Source organism: Tamandua tetradactyla, chromosome 1, assembly GCF_023851605.1.
Source record: "Tamandua tetradactyla isolate mTamTet1 chromosome 1, mTamTet1.pri, whole genome shotgun sequence".
Classification (NCBI taxonomy): domain Eukaryota; kingdom Metazoa; phylum Chordata; class Mammalia; order Pilosa; family Myrmecophagidae; genus Tamandua; species Tamandua tetradactyla.
The window spans coordinates 20617972-20632500 of record NC_135327.1 but is presented as its reverse complement, the minus strand read 5'-3'; the positions used below and the strand labels follow the sequence as shown (position 1 = coordinate 20632500).

Sequence of the window (14529 nt, the reverse complement as noted above, 5' to 3'; positions counted from 1 at the left end):
GGAGAAAGGTGTTCCCGGCAATAGTAGATTTGGAAGGGAGAGAGCTCGCTGGCAGTGTTGGTATTGATAAGAGAGCGGAAATAAAACATTGTTTTTCAGTGTTTATTAAGTAGATTCAGTCTTATATATGATATACAGATTCGAAAGAAAAAGGATTCCACATACTTATGAAATCAGTGCATTTAGCAAGTAATACCATGGAAATAACAGCTTGATTAACAGCTCATTGGTCTTTTGTTAAGTGAAGGGTGAGGGAATTGGCCTGTGCTAGTCATTCCACAAACAAAACAATTTAGTTGCATCACATAGAGAAGACACATTCTAAGAATTAAAATATTAAGCCACATTTACTGGAAAAAACTCACTATATAGAACACAAATAATTTTTATAGAGAGCATTGAGGAGGAAGTCCTCACCTGCTTAGAAGAGCCACGTTAAGTTGCATAGGTGCATATCTGTAAAAATATAATTTAGAGGTGAAGCCATTGATTAAGTAATAAAGGGTCACCTTTAAAAGTTGGTGCCATCCACTGTTTGCCTTAAGTGCCACATATGTACTGTCTGGAACCCCCTGCCCCTCCCCAGAGGAGGTGCCTTATGAATTAGCTGCCTCCAGCGAAACCCTGAAGCAATGCTTGTACCATCTGCACTGAAAAAGTCTTAAGTTCTCATCTCAGATGTGGAACTCACGCTTTTCTAAAATTATGCCCAAGAACTGAAGACCTCTGGGTCGTCCCCAAGCCCTGGGTGGCTTGACCCTGAAGGCCATATCAAGCATCTCGACTTTCCTGTTCTCGGGCTGCTGGGAGAACTGTATTCATCCCTGGTTCCACACTGAGTCCTGCGTGTCTTCAGTTTTCATCTGTCCTTGCAGGTACCCACCAAAGACTAATCAGAGGTCTCTATTCTCACCGTGCTCCTAAATGGACCACATGATAGAGGCATCTCGGCCATCTGACATATGGAAAGGATTTTTTGAGCTTAGTAAAGTGTTTTCCAGCAAGTCTGAGTTCTCTATGATATAGGGGTTTTTTGTTTTGTTTTTATTTTTAGGTGGAAACATAGGTAAAAAGTGAGAGGTTTTGCTTTGTGGCTTTGCTAAGCAGATGAGTTTAGTGAGGTGCATCTTCCTCCTCAAGAGCAAGTCTTGCGGAACACACAGGGACGGGGGCGTCTGTACATGTAAACAGTACACTTTCACTGAGTCCAAAATTAGGAGCAAAAAATACAAAGGTTCACATTGGTCTTAGGTAGATACAGGCGAAAAAGGATTGAGCTTAGCTCAGAAACAACAAAAACAAAAATTTCTAAAGCACCACTAAATTATATAAAAATCAGACCATGGACGGATTGAAACTGGTATTCTGGTGAAATACTTTACTATCTTGTAAAAAGTTTTACAAAAAATTACAAATTAAAAGTATCAACCCTCTGAGTTCAAAGCAGCATTTTGAAGATGAACTGGTAGTTAATCCTTTAACCACCCCTGGAGTCGTTAAGTGGCCCTTGGGAATAGGGATGGATGGGTTCCACCTGTTTGAAATCCTCTATATCCTTCCTAGCCCCCTGCCTGTTCCCCTCCTCCTAACACTGTCCTTAGTGAGAAACTGTTTTGATGAGTGGTGAGGGTAAAATGGATTCAGATAGGTTACATAAACTTATCGGTTGACTAGATGATCCACCACTAAGACCAAATTCCCATTTTTCCTCTAATTCTACCCTTCTCCCGGGAGTGGCCCCCTACAGAGAGTCTGGAATTGGCATATTCAGCTCTTGCACTTCCTTTTTAATTTAGGATCCCAAATGATTAATTTGTGTCCTGAGGCCCTCCAGAAGAATTTTAAATGACTGTGGGACAGGGCTGTAGAAGCTCCCTTTGGGAGAAGGCAGTCCCTCGAGTAAGAATGGGGCAGCAGCGAGCTAGGTTCACCAAAACCAGCTCTTTGGTGCTCTCCAAGTCAGGAGGGAAGGGGTTGAAGCTGCATCTTTTAAAACAAAAGCAAAACAGATCAAGTTCCCTGACTGAACTAATGGAATCCTGTTTCCACACAATAACTTGCTCCAGATTCTGAATCACCAGGATTCAGGTGTAGCTTCTCTGGGAAGGAAAAGAGCCCACCCAAGAGGTGATGTGAGCATGCGGAATCTATGGTCCTAGAGGGGCTTCTGGGAGTCCTCACGGGCTTTTACCACTGGCATTTGTTTCCCTTCTCTTTAAAGACATTGAACCTATGCTCTTACTGCAGTACTAAGGCAGGCTGAAGGTAGTCGGTGACAACAGCTTGAACTCAGAAAAGCATGACTTCAAACTGTAGTTTATGCTGATCTTTGAATATAATCCCTTCCCCAATCTTTCTCACCTATCAGCCAAGAAATGTGGATTGTTTGTGTCTAGCTTGAGTACTGCCTCTGGGAGGAGAAATGACATGTTAATTGCTTGATATCAAGAATTCTAAGGCGGCGATTGTCTCTGCCATTTTTTAACATTAAGATTTTCACAAATTGCCTGGGGTAACATTTTGCAAAAGATCTACTGATTACTTTGTAATATTGTTCACACACAAAAATATTTACACAAATTCAAATGTCCGGAAGTAGTACTGAGCAGGTGGGGGGTGGACATGTGGATGGCTGGCTTGTGGGAAGAGGCCTTGGGCACTGGAGTTTGTGCTGTGCTAAGGGTGAGTTTCAGGTCTCTTGGCCCTGACCAGAAGCCTGGGAATTGGTCAAATGGAAGGCAGAGGTGGTGTGGCTGGGAAAAAGCATGGGGTGAGGGCTCCCTACCTTTCAGAGTTTCTGGATCTGGGGCACTCCACTCAGTCATGGATCTGAGGCAGGGTGGTGGCCTCCACTCTGGAGCCTCCTTTGCTTCCTTCCTGAGGGGTGATCTGCCACTGTGCTGGGGGAAAGCAGCCATGGCTGCAACAAGCAGTTGGCTGCATAAGAGCTAGTTTGGGCAGGGATCCTGCTCTGGGATAGGTGGCTCTCTGTGACTGTCTTAGGGGTCACTTGACCCTGGCTCCCCTGAGGCCTCTTTACTCTAAAAGGAGCAAAGGCAACAGAGGGCTTCTACCAGTGAGTGCTTCTACCAGCTCTGGGCAGAAGGATTCCTCTCTTGTGCAGCAGGGGGAGGTGGGGAGGAGACAGCAGAGCTGCTTGTCATGGCTACAGAATGTGTTGCATGGAGAGGCCCCAGGGGCCTTCTGAGGTCTGGGCAAATCCCTGGTTTTAGCAGCACTGGTAGGTATTGCACTGAGCAAGAGGAAGTGCCTATCAGGGAGGAAGGAAACCAGGCCAGCTTCTTTTTGTCCTTGTTCACACTCCAGGGATAATGGGTTTGTTCCAGGACTGGCCCTTCTGGAAGGACCAGTCCTTAGATAACCCAAGTGGCTTCTCCACTTCAGGTGATGATCCCACTCCAACCACAGGGCAAGGAGACAGCTGCAGTCTGCCCAGGGTATACAGCTGCCTTTCCTGTTCTGTGGTTGTCTGATGGCCAGAAGGCTTGCCCTGAAGAAACCGGCTCTTCTTGGCAGGTGTCCGAGGGTGCTGGGCCTTTGTGGAGAGGTGTTTGGGCCCAGCTCCCTGGGACAGGGGAGGGCAGGGCCCTGCTGTCCAGCTACCATCTCCTACCACTGTCCTACAGAGCGGCTGAGAGGGCCAGGCCAGGGGACTCAAGTTGCTGGTTATGGGGGGACAGGGCCCTCTATGGGCTCCAGCTCCTGGACACCCAGTCTGGACTTACCTCCCAGGCAGACACCCTGTGTAGGGAAATTGGGGGGACAGCCATTTAGAACAGGGCACATCCTGGAAAAAGCCCACGCTGGAGTGTGAGGTAGAATACAGGTGACCATGTAACTGGAGCTTCTGGAGAATAGGGTGGGGTTGCCTCTTTTTTGTTTCTGCTTTGCAATGGGTGTGGGTGAAGCCCCCTGGGCTTGGCGGTGCCTGGAGGCATCTGGCAGCATCCCTGGAGCAGCACTGGGATCTGCATTGGGACAGCCTGGCTGAGGGCTGGTGGCCTTCTTGAGGGTGCACTGCCGCTCAGAGGGACAGCTGCTGGCCGCCTTCCCTGCCCCGCCGGCCCCCAGCCCCATCAGTGTAGTGATATGGAATGTTAGGTCACAGGGATACATCCTTCTGATCAGACAGACACAGACTGGCAATCTGTACAAACACAAAAGAATCCATTTTCAGAAAAATAAATTACTAAGGGTAGAGGAAGAAAGGGTCCACTTTGTTTTTCTCAATAAATATGCAATTCTGCTCACCTAAGACTTGAAAGGTAATTATCTGGGGATGGGATTCTAACATCAGGTTCCACGAAGGTTATTCTAAATAGAGCTGCAGCCCCAGCGCCTTGTTAGGGGAGTCCCAACCCTTCCAGAGCTGCCCCATTGGCCTCTTCCAAGCAGGTCAGAGCACCTGTGTGGTGAGATTCCAAAAAAAAAGTGTCCTTGTGCCCAAAGTCTCAGGTGCTTGGAGTGTGGCTAGAAACAGCTTTTTTGGATCCCACCTCTCAAAAACAAAAAGTACCAACTGGTGAGGCAGGAAGCTGGGTCCAAGGCTGGGGCAGCCTCCTTTCCTAGGTTGCGCACACCAGGTGCCTGTGGGTGTCAGTTCTGCTGTAAAATGAGGTTTTCCAGTTCATCTGCAGAACGCAGGAGGAAGGCAGCAGACTCCCGGTAGCCAGCGATGAGCTGCCGCACAGCGCTGATCTCTGTGGGGCTGAGCTGGGCAGTGGGCATGGTCCTGCTGGTGCTGTTGCTGGATGGGGTGGGGGTGGGGGTGGTGGAGGTGGAAGAGGCCCCGCCTTTCATGCTGAGGTCTGTGGGCCCTGTGGAGAGGGAAAAAGTCAGTGAGGAGGGACTAGGCACTTTGTGGGATATTTAAGTGTCATAACCTCTGCATTCTGGTGCCTGTTGTGTGACCAGTCAGGCTCTTGGTTGCCCTTGGTCTGAGACTGCACCTGTCTCACTGATGGCTGTATCCCTACCATCTAGAATGGAGCCTGGGATCTGGAAGTACATGACATGGGGGCTCTCAATCCTCAGGGTGATCTGGCAAGGAAGTGGACTGTGCTACCAAGGCTAGGGAGGCTAAGAGGTTTGCCTGAGATCACACAGTGATTGTGTGCCCAGTGCTCTGTCCAGAACCAGGGCACAGACTTTGGCGTCAGATAGAGCTGGCTCCTACCCTCACTCAATGACACTGACCAAACACTTTTTGTTGCTTTCTAAGGACTATCAGGTGCTCCCCCAAGACGGACCTCCCCAACAAACACAAAGCCATGGGCTATGGTTCCAGATAATGAAGTGGCAGCTTCGGGGTAAAGAACTTCCTACCAGCCTGGCATAACCTCAGCCTTGACTCTTCCCAATGTGGTGAGCAGAGCAGCTTGGGAACGGGAAGTAACAGTGGGATCAAAAAGGAATAGGGGAAAAGAGCACCACAGACAAAGCTGTCAACACGTCCAGGTGAGCAACTGGAATCTGTATGCTATTCCTCCCCAAACGTGGAGGCTGGAAGAGGAGATGGTGTTCAAGAAACTCTTCAGGTAGGCGGGGGGACCAATATACCAGGGAGGAGCATTCTGGGGAAAACTTGGGTAGGATCCAGAGTGGAACCACAAAAAGCCTGGAAAAGAAAACATTTGTGTGTGCTCAGACATGGAAGGGGCTTCTGCCCAGTGAGTGAAGCAAAAAGTGGCCAGCTCCCCTGGTTGTCTGTGAGGAAGGGGTACAGGCTAGACCATGGTGGTCCCCAGAGAAGGACTATGGATACCCACTGGGAGAAGGGTCTGGATATGCTATACCATTTCTGATGGGCCTCTGCACCTGGAAGCCCCTTTATCTTGATCAGTTCTTTGATACCCTTCAACCACTTACATGCTAGGAGATAGTAGCCCAAAGAAGGTGGAGAATTAATATTGCAGGGACAGAAGAGACTGTGTGTGAGGGGATGGGAATGGTCAGGGCAGGCACTACAGACACTGGCCGGAAAAACCACCTCCCCCTTTACTCTTGGACAGTGGCAGCAGAGAGAGAAGTGAAATCTTCTGGAACATATTAGTGGTGAGTGTGGGTGTTGGTGGAGGAGGGGTAGCCCCAGGCTGTCTCCCCTCAGCCTTTCCCAAGGAGATTTACAGGGTGGGGCCACTGGCTCTGCAATGTGGTGTGTTTGGATGCACATCATGGCTCTCTGCCTCCACATGGGCGAAGTTTGACCTCTCTGAGCCTCAGATTCCTTGTCTGCAAACTGTGAAGGCTGCTGTGAGGTTGAGATGCTGCTCTGACACAGCATGGGGCAGGGCTGCCATGTTGAAGGCCTCTTTTAGCCTGTGGGGACTAACCACTAGGAAAGGGCTTCCCAACAACTTTAAGGGGCTTTCTCAATGGGGACTTAGGAGACATGGAAGCTCCTGGAGTTTCAAAAGCATTTTTTTGAGTTGTTCACCAAGAAATAATCAAAGAGAGGATGTGGGAAGTATGGGGCTGCAACATACTCAGGGAAGCCTTCCTTGGCCTGGCTAGGTCAGCCTGTGCCATGATCCCTGAGACCCTTCCCCAGGTCATCTTATGGGGGGTGGGCAATGAGGTGGTTCTTGATCAACCAGCCATGTCCCCACCACCTTGCAGGTTCTGATGGTTGGTCTGGCTCGTAACTGCACCTATAGTGGCAGTTTTTATGCTACTGTAAAAGAGGGATGGGCAAGCTCTGTCACTGAAGACATCTAGCCCAAGATCTTGGGAAAGATGATAGAAACTCAATTGCTGCTAAAAAAGTTAGTATAGCTCCCAAATGGGGAAGGAACTTGGAGTCTGCAATGGGATAATTTGTCACATAGGGTTATTTCCTCTCTAACCAGAGAAATGTGGACATCAAGAAGGCAGGTCTTAGGAGGCTTGCTGAGGAATAACCTTGAAATTGAGAGGTGAGGCAACAGGAAAGTCTGTTACAGTCAAATGCAGGAGGAGGGAATGGTGCTATGGATAGTTGGAAACAGCAGCCAAGTAGGTGCCTGGCTCCTGCGTTTGTCCATGGCTGGGTGGCCACGCAAGGGCCCTGAGCGCCTCTGCTAGATCCTGGATGCTGAGGGACTGGATCTGCATGGATGGTGAGGGGAGGGTGTGGGGCCTCCTGGTTTGCTATGGACAGTGCCTGGGAATGGCAGAGAAAGGAAGACCCCCCAGGGCAGCTTGCCACCGGTTGATGAGAGTAGTGCCTGGGGTCCTTTCCTCTTTCCATCTGAAAGTCTTGTCCCACTCTCCCTTGTGCTGACAGTTTTCTTCTTTATCTCCTGCAGCTGTAGCTAACAGCCAGAAAGGAGAACATCCCTGCTTCATGCAGCCAATCTGGTCTGGAGCTATCCCCATGGCAAGTAGGCTCTAGTTGCAGCCAGTGCTCAGGCTGCCAGTGCCTTGGTGCTACCCCTGCTGAAGGAGCCAGAGCAGACGCAAGCTGCTGGGATCCCAGGTGAGACAGGCAGAACCTGAGTCTATCTAAACCAATTTGCATCTCCAGATGACGATGTAATTACCAAAACAAAGAGCTCTGAGCCATTAATATGGCTACCCAACAAAGGTGCCAACCTGACTGAAAACTCCAAATGGACCAGGCCATAGCTGGGGAAGGGGAGACGGTGGGGGCCCAGCAATCACAGAACTGCATGTCATTTCCTCTCCAGTTACTGGACTCAAATACAGATTTAATAAATGGTCTTTCAATGAGGTACCAGTGTTCCCAGGATATGAACTGCCCCAGGCAAGAGGTAAATGACAGATCTCTGCCTTGGCAACTGCACCATTCACCTCTAAACAAGCAGGGTGCTTACAGATGGGAGACTGAGGTCCAGGATGTGCACGGGCAGAGCCAACTGCCTCCCTGAAAGGAAGGATCTGCTGTGAATGGGCTGGGGAGCATGGCAGGCCCAGCACCTCCTGAGAGGCCGCCAGAGCCTGTACAGCTGCAGCCCTGGGATGGGCCCTGCTGGTGGCACCAGCTGGAGGTCTGATCACCACCACCTTCTGCTGGGCCCCAGACTGCTGGGTCCAGAACATGGGACCTTGTCCAGGGACCCCACTCAGCAGGGCTGCTGGGGCGGGGGTGGGGGTGGGGCTACTTGATCTTCTTCTAAAAGGAAAGCAGTCTGCCCCAGGACTGCCATTCTGGCTTCAGCTTTAGGGATTAGGGCCAGGCAGCCTCTTATTTTAGGTTAAGAGGAATTAGGAAGGGATGAGAAGTTAAGCCCAGGCAGGAGTCTCCCCTGAGCATACTGTCTGGTTCTGGGAAACGTGGTGAGCACTGGGGCAGGGTTGGCCTCAGGCTTGAAGCCAGGGGGCAAGGGGATGGGGAGGCTGCCTCTGCAAGGGTGAGGCATGGACTCCACTCAGGGAAAGAGCAGGCTTTGGCTGGGCTCACTGTGCATAGCCACAGGCAAGGAGGCCCTCCAGGGAAGGTAGTGCAGAGAACCATGGGCTGGAGCAAGGGAGGATGGGGGACTGGTGGAGTTGCAGGTTTTGGCCTTCCATATCTAATATCTAAGGCCAAGAAGGACTCACTTTCCCCTATTGGCTACTGATTTCCTCGTCCATAAAATGGGCAACTTCCCACCTGCCCACCCGTTTCCAGGGGCTGCAGTGCGGACCAAACTGGGAGCTGCCTCAGGGAGCCAGAAGCCTGGGTCCCGCCCCTTACTCACCATTACTGTGATTTCCTGTTTGGAGGGAAGCAGGGGGCTGCAGGTTGCTGCTCAAGGTCCCGTAACCTCGGTAGCTGTAATTGAGGCCGCCATTGACATACACGGGGTCCTGGGAGTAGGAGGAGGCTGGCAGTGAATAGGTGGAGTGGGTGATGGCTGTGGAGTCCCGGGAGTGTTGCTTGTCTAGGGCTATGGGCTCGTCCTATGGAGAACAGAGGGGGATGCTGAGGAACCAAAGGCCTGGGACATGGGGTAGAGGAAGGCTGCAGTCTCAGGGTTCCTGGGACCCAATGCCATGCCCTTGCCTGTGGAGTTCTGTTTGTATCCTCAGTCTAGTCGCCTTGCCCCAGGGTCACACCCACTCTGCCTGTCCCTCTGGGAGTAGATTCCATCTGTCAGCACCCAACTGAAAACCCATTTAGGACCTTCTGGTCTTAGGGATGAAGTCCAGAACCCATTGCTACAGGGCTCCGGGGCTCTTTCTGACCTGACTCCTCAATTCCCTGACCCTCTCCTTGCTTTGCTCCGCCTTGTGAGGGTGCTGGGAATGGCTGAGTGGCCTCCTCCCACTCGTTCACCCTGGTAGCTTGCCCACTAGCAGTACCTGAGAGGACTGGTAGATCTCCAGGCGCATCCTTTTGGCTGCTTTTCTCGTCTCACTTTCACAGGCAGCTGCCAGGATGTTTTCTGCCATGGCCGAGGTCAGGTGGGGAGGAGTGGGTCTCGTCTGAGGGAAGAACAGTGACAGAGCCAGTGTTTGGGACTCTCAGGGGCCTTCCACACCCTTGGAGGTCCTGGCCTGGGGACGGGCAGTTGAAGTAGGGTACAGCCGTGTGATCTTTCTGCTTCAGCTCCCTCCTCCATGAAACAGGGGCCCTCATGCCTGCTTCCCGAACCACTGCGCGGCCTGGGGTGAAGGATCTAGCCACAGGATGCCCAGAACCCTGGGGGCGGGCGGCAGGCTCACCATCTCCATGCCGTTCTTCTTCATGCGGCGGCAGGACTTGAGGTACGTGCGGATGCGCTTGCGGGCGCGCTCCTGGAACTCGGGGAACTGCCGGCTGCAGGACTCGATGATGGCCTGTATCTTCTCCTTGGGCTGCTTGGAGATGGGTACCATGCGGTCCAGGTTCTCATCCACAAAGAGGCGCACAAACATCTGTGGGAGACATGGGCCGTGGGAATGGGTGGCCCCGGCTGCGGCCCCGCCTGCCCCGCACACCCCGCCTGCCCTTGCCGGCGCTCACGTTGAAGGCCTTGAGGCGCTCAGGGTCCATGCCCTCAGAGTCATTCATCTTGTCGTTGTCTTCGTGGTCATCGTGGTCGTCGTCGTCGTCATCTGCAGTGGGAGCCCGGCCCACTGTCAGGTCCTCAGGGCAGCCACTGACCTCCGTCTTGATGGAGTCGTAGCTCCCAGAGCTGTAGGGAGGGGACTGGAGAAGGGCCAGAGGGAGGGGCTCGTCAGGCCAGGCAGTGCCCACGGCCCTACCTTGGCCTCCTGCTGGTAGTGCGGTTGGGGACTGGAGTGGCCACAGTGAACCACAGCTGTGAGGTCCCTACTTCCTTCACCTGTAAAATGGGGACAGAAAAGCCACCTTCTGCCCTGGCTCCTGTTGGGAGGGCTGTAAGCAACAGTACACACTGAAGCCCGTACCCTAGGAAAGCTGAGTGGGGTTAGTGTTCCACTCAGCATAGAGCCCATACCAGGATCTGCCACACAGGGCAAGGGGAAGGAAGACACAAAAGGTCCCACTACCAGCCAGACTGTTCTTGCTGTGCCAAGATATGTTTTGGCTTCGTGGGGTTCCTCCCTGATCCCGACAGGGCTCCAACCCTGAGCTGACAACTGAGCTGTCAGCAAAGCACTAGGTGTACGTATGGTCAGGAGGAGGAACAGACAGCTGGAGCAGCAGGCCTATTATGCAAAGTATGTTCCAGAGGCTCTTGGGCTGGGGGTCTCCTGCCGGACCACTCTCCTCCCAGAAAGATACTGTGAGCCCCAATGCAGAGCACATGTGTAGAAAGGGAAAAGGGGACCAGGCACAGGCTACTCCTGTCCTACAACAGAGTAGGACTAACTCCTCTACTCCTGCCTCAAGAGCTCCTCCCTGGAGCACCCCTGCTCAAACTCCTGTCTCCATCTGTTCTTGAATGTATTTCTCCACTTTCCTCTTTGCTTTCTCCACCTTTTTCTTCCTTCCCAGTGCTATACCCACACCACCTGCTCAGGATACACGCTGGTACCTCAGGATACACGCTGCTCTGGGGCAGCTCTCTGAGGACCACTGTCATTCCTTTGGCATATCCTGTCCCTATTCATTTGGACACTGATTATCAGGGTCCTGGGGAATACTCCCTTCCCTCAAGAACGTAGCATCTAGCAGGTAAGTCAGGGCCAGACATCAACAATGGTACAGGCAGACCCTGGGATGTGTCAGCATGGTTTGGGGGTCCCAGAGGGACTTACAACACTCACTGGACAACAGTCAATGAAGACTGACTGCCAGCGGTGAGCTGGTTCCTACAGTGGCTGCTGCCGCCACCGAGCCTCCTGTTGTATCTTCCCTTTATCCTCTTCCTGGGACCTTACCCCCAGGGGTCACCCTTACAGCTCTACTGGCCTTCTTAGGGCCCCTGGCCTACTTCCCTTCTCTTACTCCATATGCAGACCTTAAAGGGGACAGGGAAGCTCAGTGTCCTCCAGCAGGAGGACCCCCATAGAGCAAAGGCCCCCTGTGGTTCTTCGCTCACTGAGGACACAGCTATCTATACTGCCCCTTGGACTAAGTCCAAACGGAGGAAGGCAGTTCTGCCAGTACGTGCTTCCAGCCAGGCTTCCAAGAGGCAAGCACTGATACCCACCCCCATCCTCTCTGCAGGAGAGATATCAGGCCTGAGAAGGGGGAGAGAGTCTGTCCAGCAGTATGTGTAGCGCATGACAAGGTACCTCTGGCCATCCAGCCCTGGCAGAAGATTCCAGGAGCGTTCACATGCCTCTAACCCAGCACTGCACCGCAGGTAATCTCGACAGCCTGGAGGCAGACTTGCAGAAGTGGGAGGAATGTCCCAGGATGCAGGTGTGGGCACGGGCAGGGAGGGGAGGGGATCTGTTCTGTCCCCTCCCCCTTATCCCTGAAGCTTAGAAAAGCCTTGCCCCTTTCCTGTATCATCTATAAAATGGGAACTAGCATGCAGAATAGCTAGGAAATGTGAGGTCTTGTACCTCTGTGCTGAGTATGGCCACTTACTGCTGTGATTCATAGTGGATTCTATCCCTGGACCAGGGAACAGTCATGAGAGGCCGTGCCACACACTGGTCATCACTCCCACCAAGGCAATGACCAACAACCCCATGTCACAGGTAGATCAACTTCAGCTAAGCCCTGGGCATGTACAATTTCACATCAGCCTCAAAACCACCCCGCATTAAGAGGCTCAAAGCTCAGGGGGCATAATGCCAGCAGTCCACGCACCTCAGGGGTGCTCTTTACCCCGTACTTGACACGACTCCGCAGCCCGTCGGTGCTGCAGCCGTCAGAGGGATAGGAGGGGGTGCCAAGCGTTGTGCCCGGTGGGAGCTTGTCACACAGGTTGATGGGCTGGTCCTCAGCGGTGGCAGTGAAGTCCATCGGGGCCACGGTGCCGTTGCCATTCATTTCGGGGAAGGCGGGGTCACCCTGCGTGCTGCTCGATGTGGATGGGTTCAGGGTGGAGGAGCCATGGCCACTGCCGCTTTCGGAAGAGGAGTCATCTACAAGAGAGGTCGGGGCATGAGGCCTCACCTAGCCCCCTGCAGAGTACCCACCCTGTGTTCTCCTTGTGGGCATCCCTGGGGCAGAAGGTAGCCCTGCTGCCCCCACACTGGGGGCTCTGAGAACCTTGCCCCTGGCCTCTCAGCCTAAGCTGGGATGGTGCAGAACTCCTTTGCCAGAACAGTAGAGTGGTCCAGAGGTGGCACAACCTCAGTGAGGGGTGTACTCCAAACTCATAATTGCCACGTCCAGCCCGAAGGGGACCAGCTTTGGAGTTCTGAGAATGAGGGGCCACAGTCTAAGGCCTGGCTAGCCCACTGCCTGCTAGAGATCCCAGGGCACCCACAAGGCTACACGGGCCCTCCTTGTTCCTCCAGCTCCTAGAATTGCGCCCTCCTCTTCCTCTGCTCAGCGCTGCCTTTCCCTTTCCTACCCTCCCACAAGTCTCTCCTCTGCAAACTTCTCTTTTGCCTGCTGAAGGAAAGAGGGCTACATTGTGATTCCTAGCCATCTAAACACACAACACCCTCAGATCTGCTCCTTCCATGGCCATGTGGCCTTGGACACCGATGCCAGGGCTGTGGTTCTGCATCCCCAGCACCTATCAGTGGACCCTCCCCGTTTTCTTGAGAGAGTGCTGTAGAGGGCGCCCCCTGGTGTGGAGACTGCAGCATTGCCCAGGGAACCTGAGGCACAAACATTTTCAGATACATGCCAGGTCCCTCTCAGCAACTTTGTCCCAACCTCTGGGGTGTACACTCCTGCTTGATCAGCAGAGGCGGAAGCTGTGGCCGGGCGCCTGAGCTAACTGTCAGGTGAGTCCCCAGGTGAGTCCAGGCCGCACCCAGGTGCCACGGCTGCTCTGCACTGAACCCAACTGTGGGTGGGGGAGGGGAGGCCAGAGTGCAGCCTGCCTGCACCCCATGGCCCCTTTCCCCAGACCAGGGTGGCATGGGCCTCCACCCCTACCTACCCAGCAGGTTATGATGTTTAGTCCCTGCTGCCAGGTGAGCAAGAATGTCCCCATGGCAACCGAGCGGTTCTAGCACCCCAACCAACCGCTGGCCTTGCTGCTGCCCAGGGGTGGGGCCAGGCTGCCCATCAAGCAACCCAAGCCAGGCAGCCGAGGCCCTGGGCAGAGGGGGATGGGAAAGGCTATGGCACAGGGGTACCCCTCCCCCTCGCCTGGCCTAGGTCCCCAGGGCCAAGTTGCGCCTCCTCCGGGCAGCCTGCCTCCACCGTGACCTCTGCCCCTGCCCCCTCCCCTCAGCCTACATTCCAGCATCCCCAGACCAGCCATCCTGCTTACCTCCCTGACCTCACCGTCCCCCCCTCCCCCTCCTCTCCTCGCTCACAGAAGGATCTGGTGTTCTTTTGACAGTATCTCCAGTACCCAGTCTAGATGTGAATAGAATAAATAGATTATGCAGTAGCATTTGCTGTGTGCTGGTCCTGTCCCAGGCTGGGAAACAAAGTGGTGTCATCCTACCGGTAGGACAGAGGAATCACCGAACCACCTGGATAACAGGCCGGGCACCAACTGCCCCCCTACCTGCCAAACCATACTTGTTCCCTCCCCTCACCCCATCCAACCTCCAGGAGTTGCTCTCCCTCTTCAGCATCCAGGCTCCCTCGGTGACACCCCCACCCCTGCCCCACCCTTTCACAAGCACAGGCCTTCCATCCTCTGTGTTCACAACTTTCCCTTTCCCCTCTGCCCATTGGTGAGGAGTCCAGGCTCCTGCCCTGTGTGCCCGGGCCCCGCATCTTCTGCGGCCCCCCGACCCCAGGGCTCACTGGACTGACGGCTGCTGGACCTCATATCCCCAGGCCGCTGTCCGGGCTGGGCTGTTTGCCTAACATGTTACTGCCACCTCAGTGAATTCCTCAAAAACCTTCAAGGCCTGGTTCCACACTGCCTCTTTCCTCTGCTCTCCCTAGGAAGGAGATTCTCCCAGTCCCAACCCCAGCCTGGCACCCATCTTGTCTCCCTCACATGACCCAGGGCCAGTCCTAGAAGCGGCCCAGCACTCTCCCCTCCCCCAGCAGAGCAGGGCCTGTTGCTGAGGTTCTGG

General features: G+C 53.6%; 1 protein-coding gene across 8 annotated transcripts in view; it reads right to left on the bottom strand.

Moving 5' to 3' along the window:
* Window positions 1-88: 88 nt before the first annotated feature.
* NOL4L (nucleolar protein 4 like) overlaps window positions 89-14529 on the bottom strand; it is a 122321-nt gene continuing 107880 nt past the window's right edge. For 7 of the 8 annotated variants that reach the window (XM_077111595.1, XM_077111602.1, XM_077111631.1 and 4 more), the window contains 6 exons: window positions 12176-12453; window positions 9950-10135; window positions 9670-9861; window positions 9307-9429; window positions 8703-8904; window positions 89-4838 (listed from right to left, as the gene is read on the bottom strand). In XM_077111595.1, coding sequence (XP_076967710.1) covers window positions 4618-4838; window positions 8703-8904; window positions 9307-9429; window positions 9670-9861; window positions 9950-10135; window positions 12176-12453 — 1202 coding nt within the window. In that variant the 3' untranslated portion in view covers window positions 89-4617. The other variant, XM_077111611.1, reaches the window with a different exon arrangement.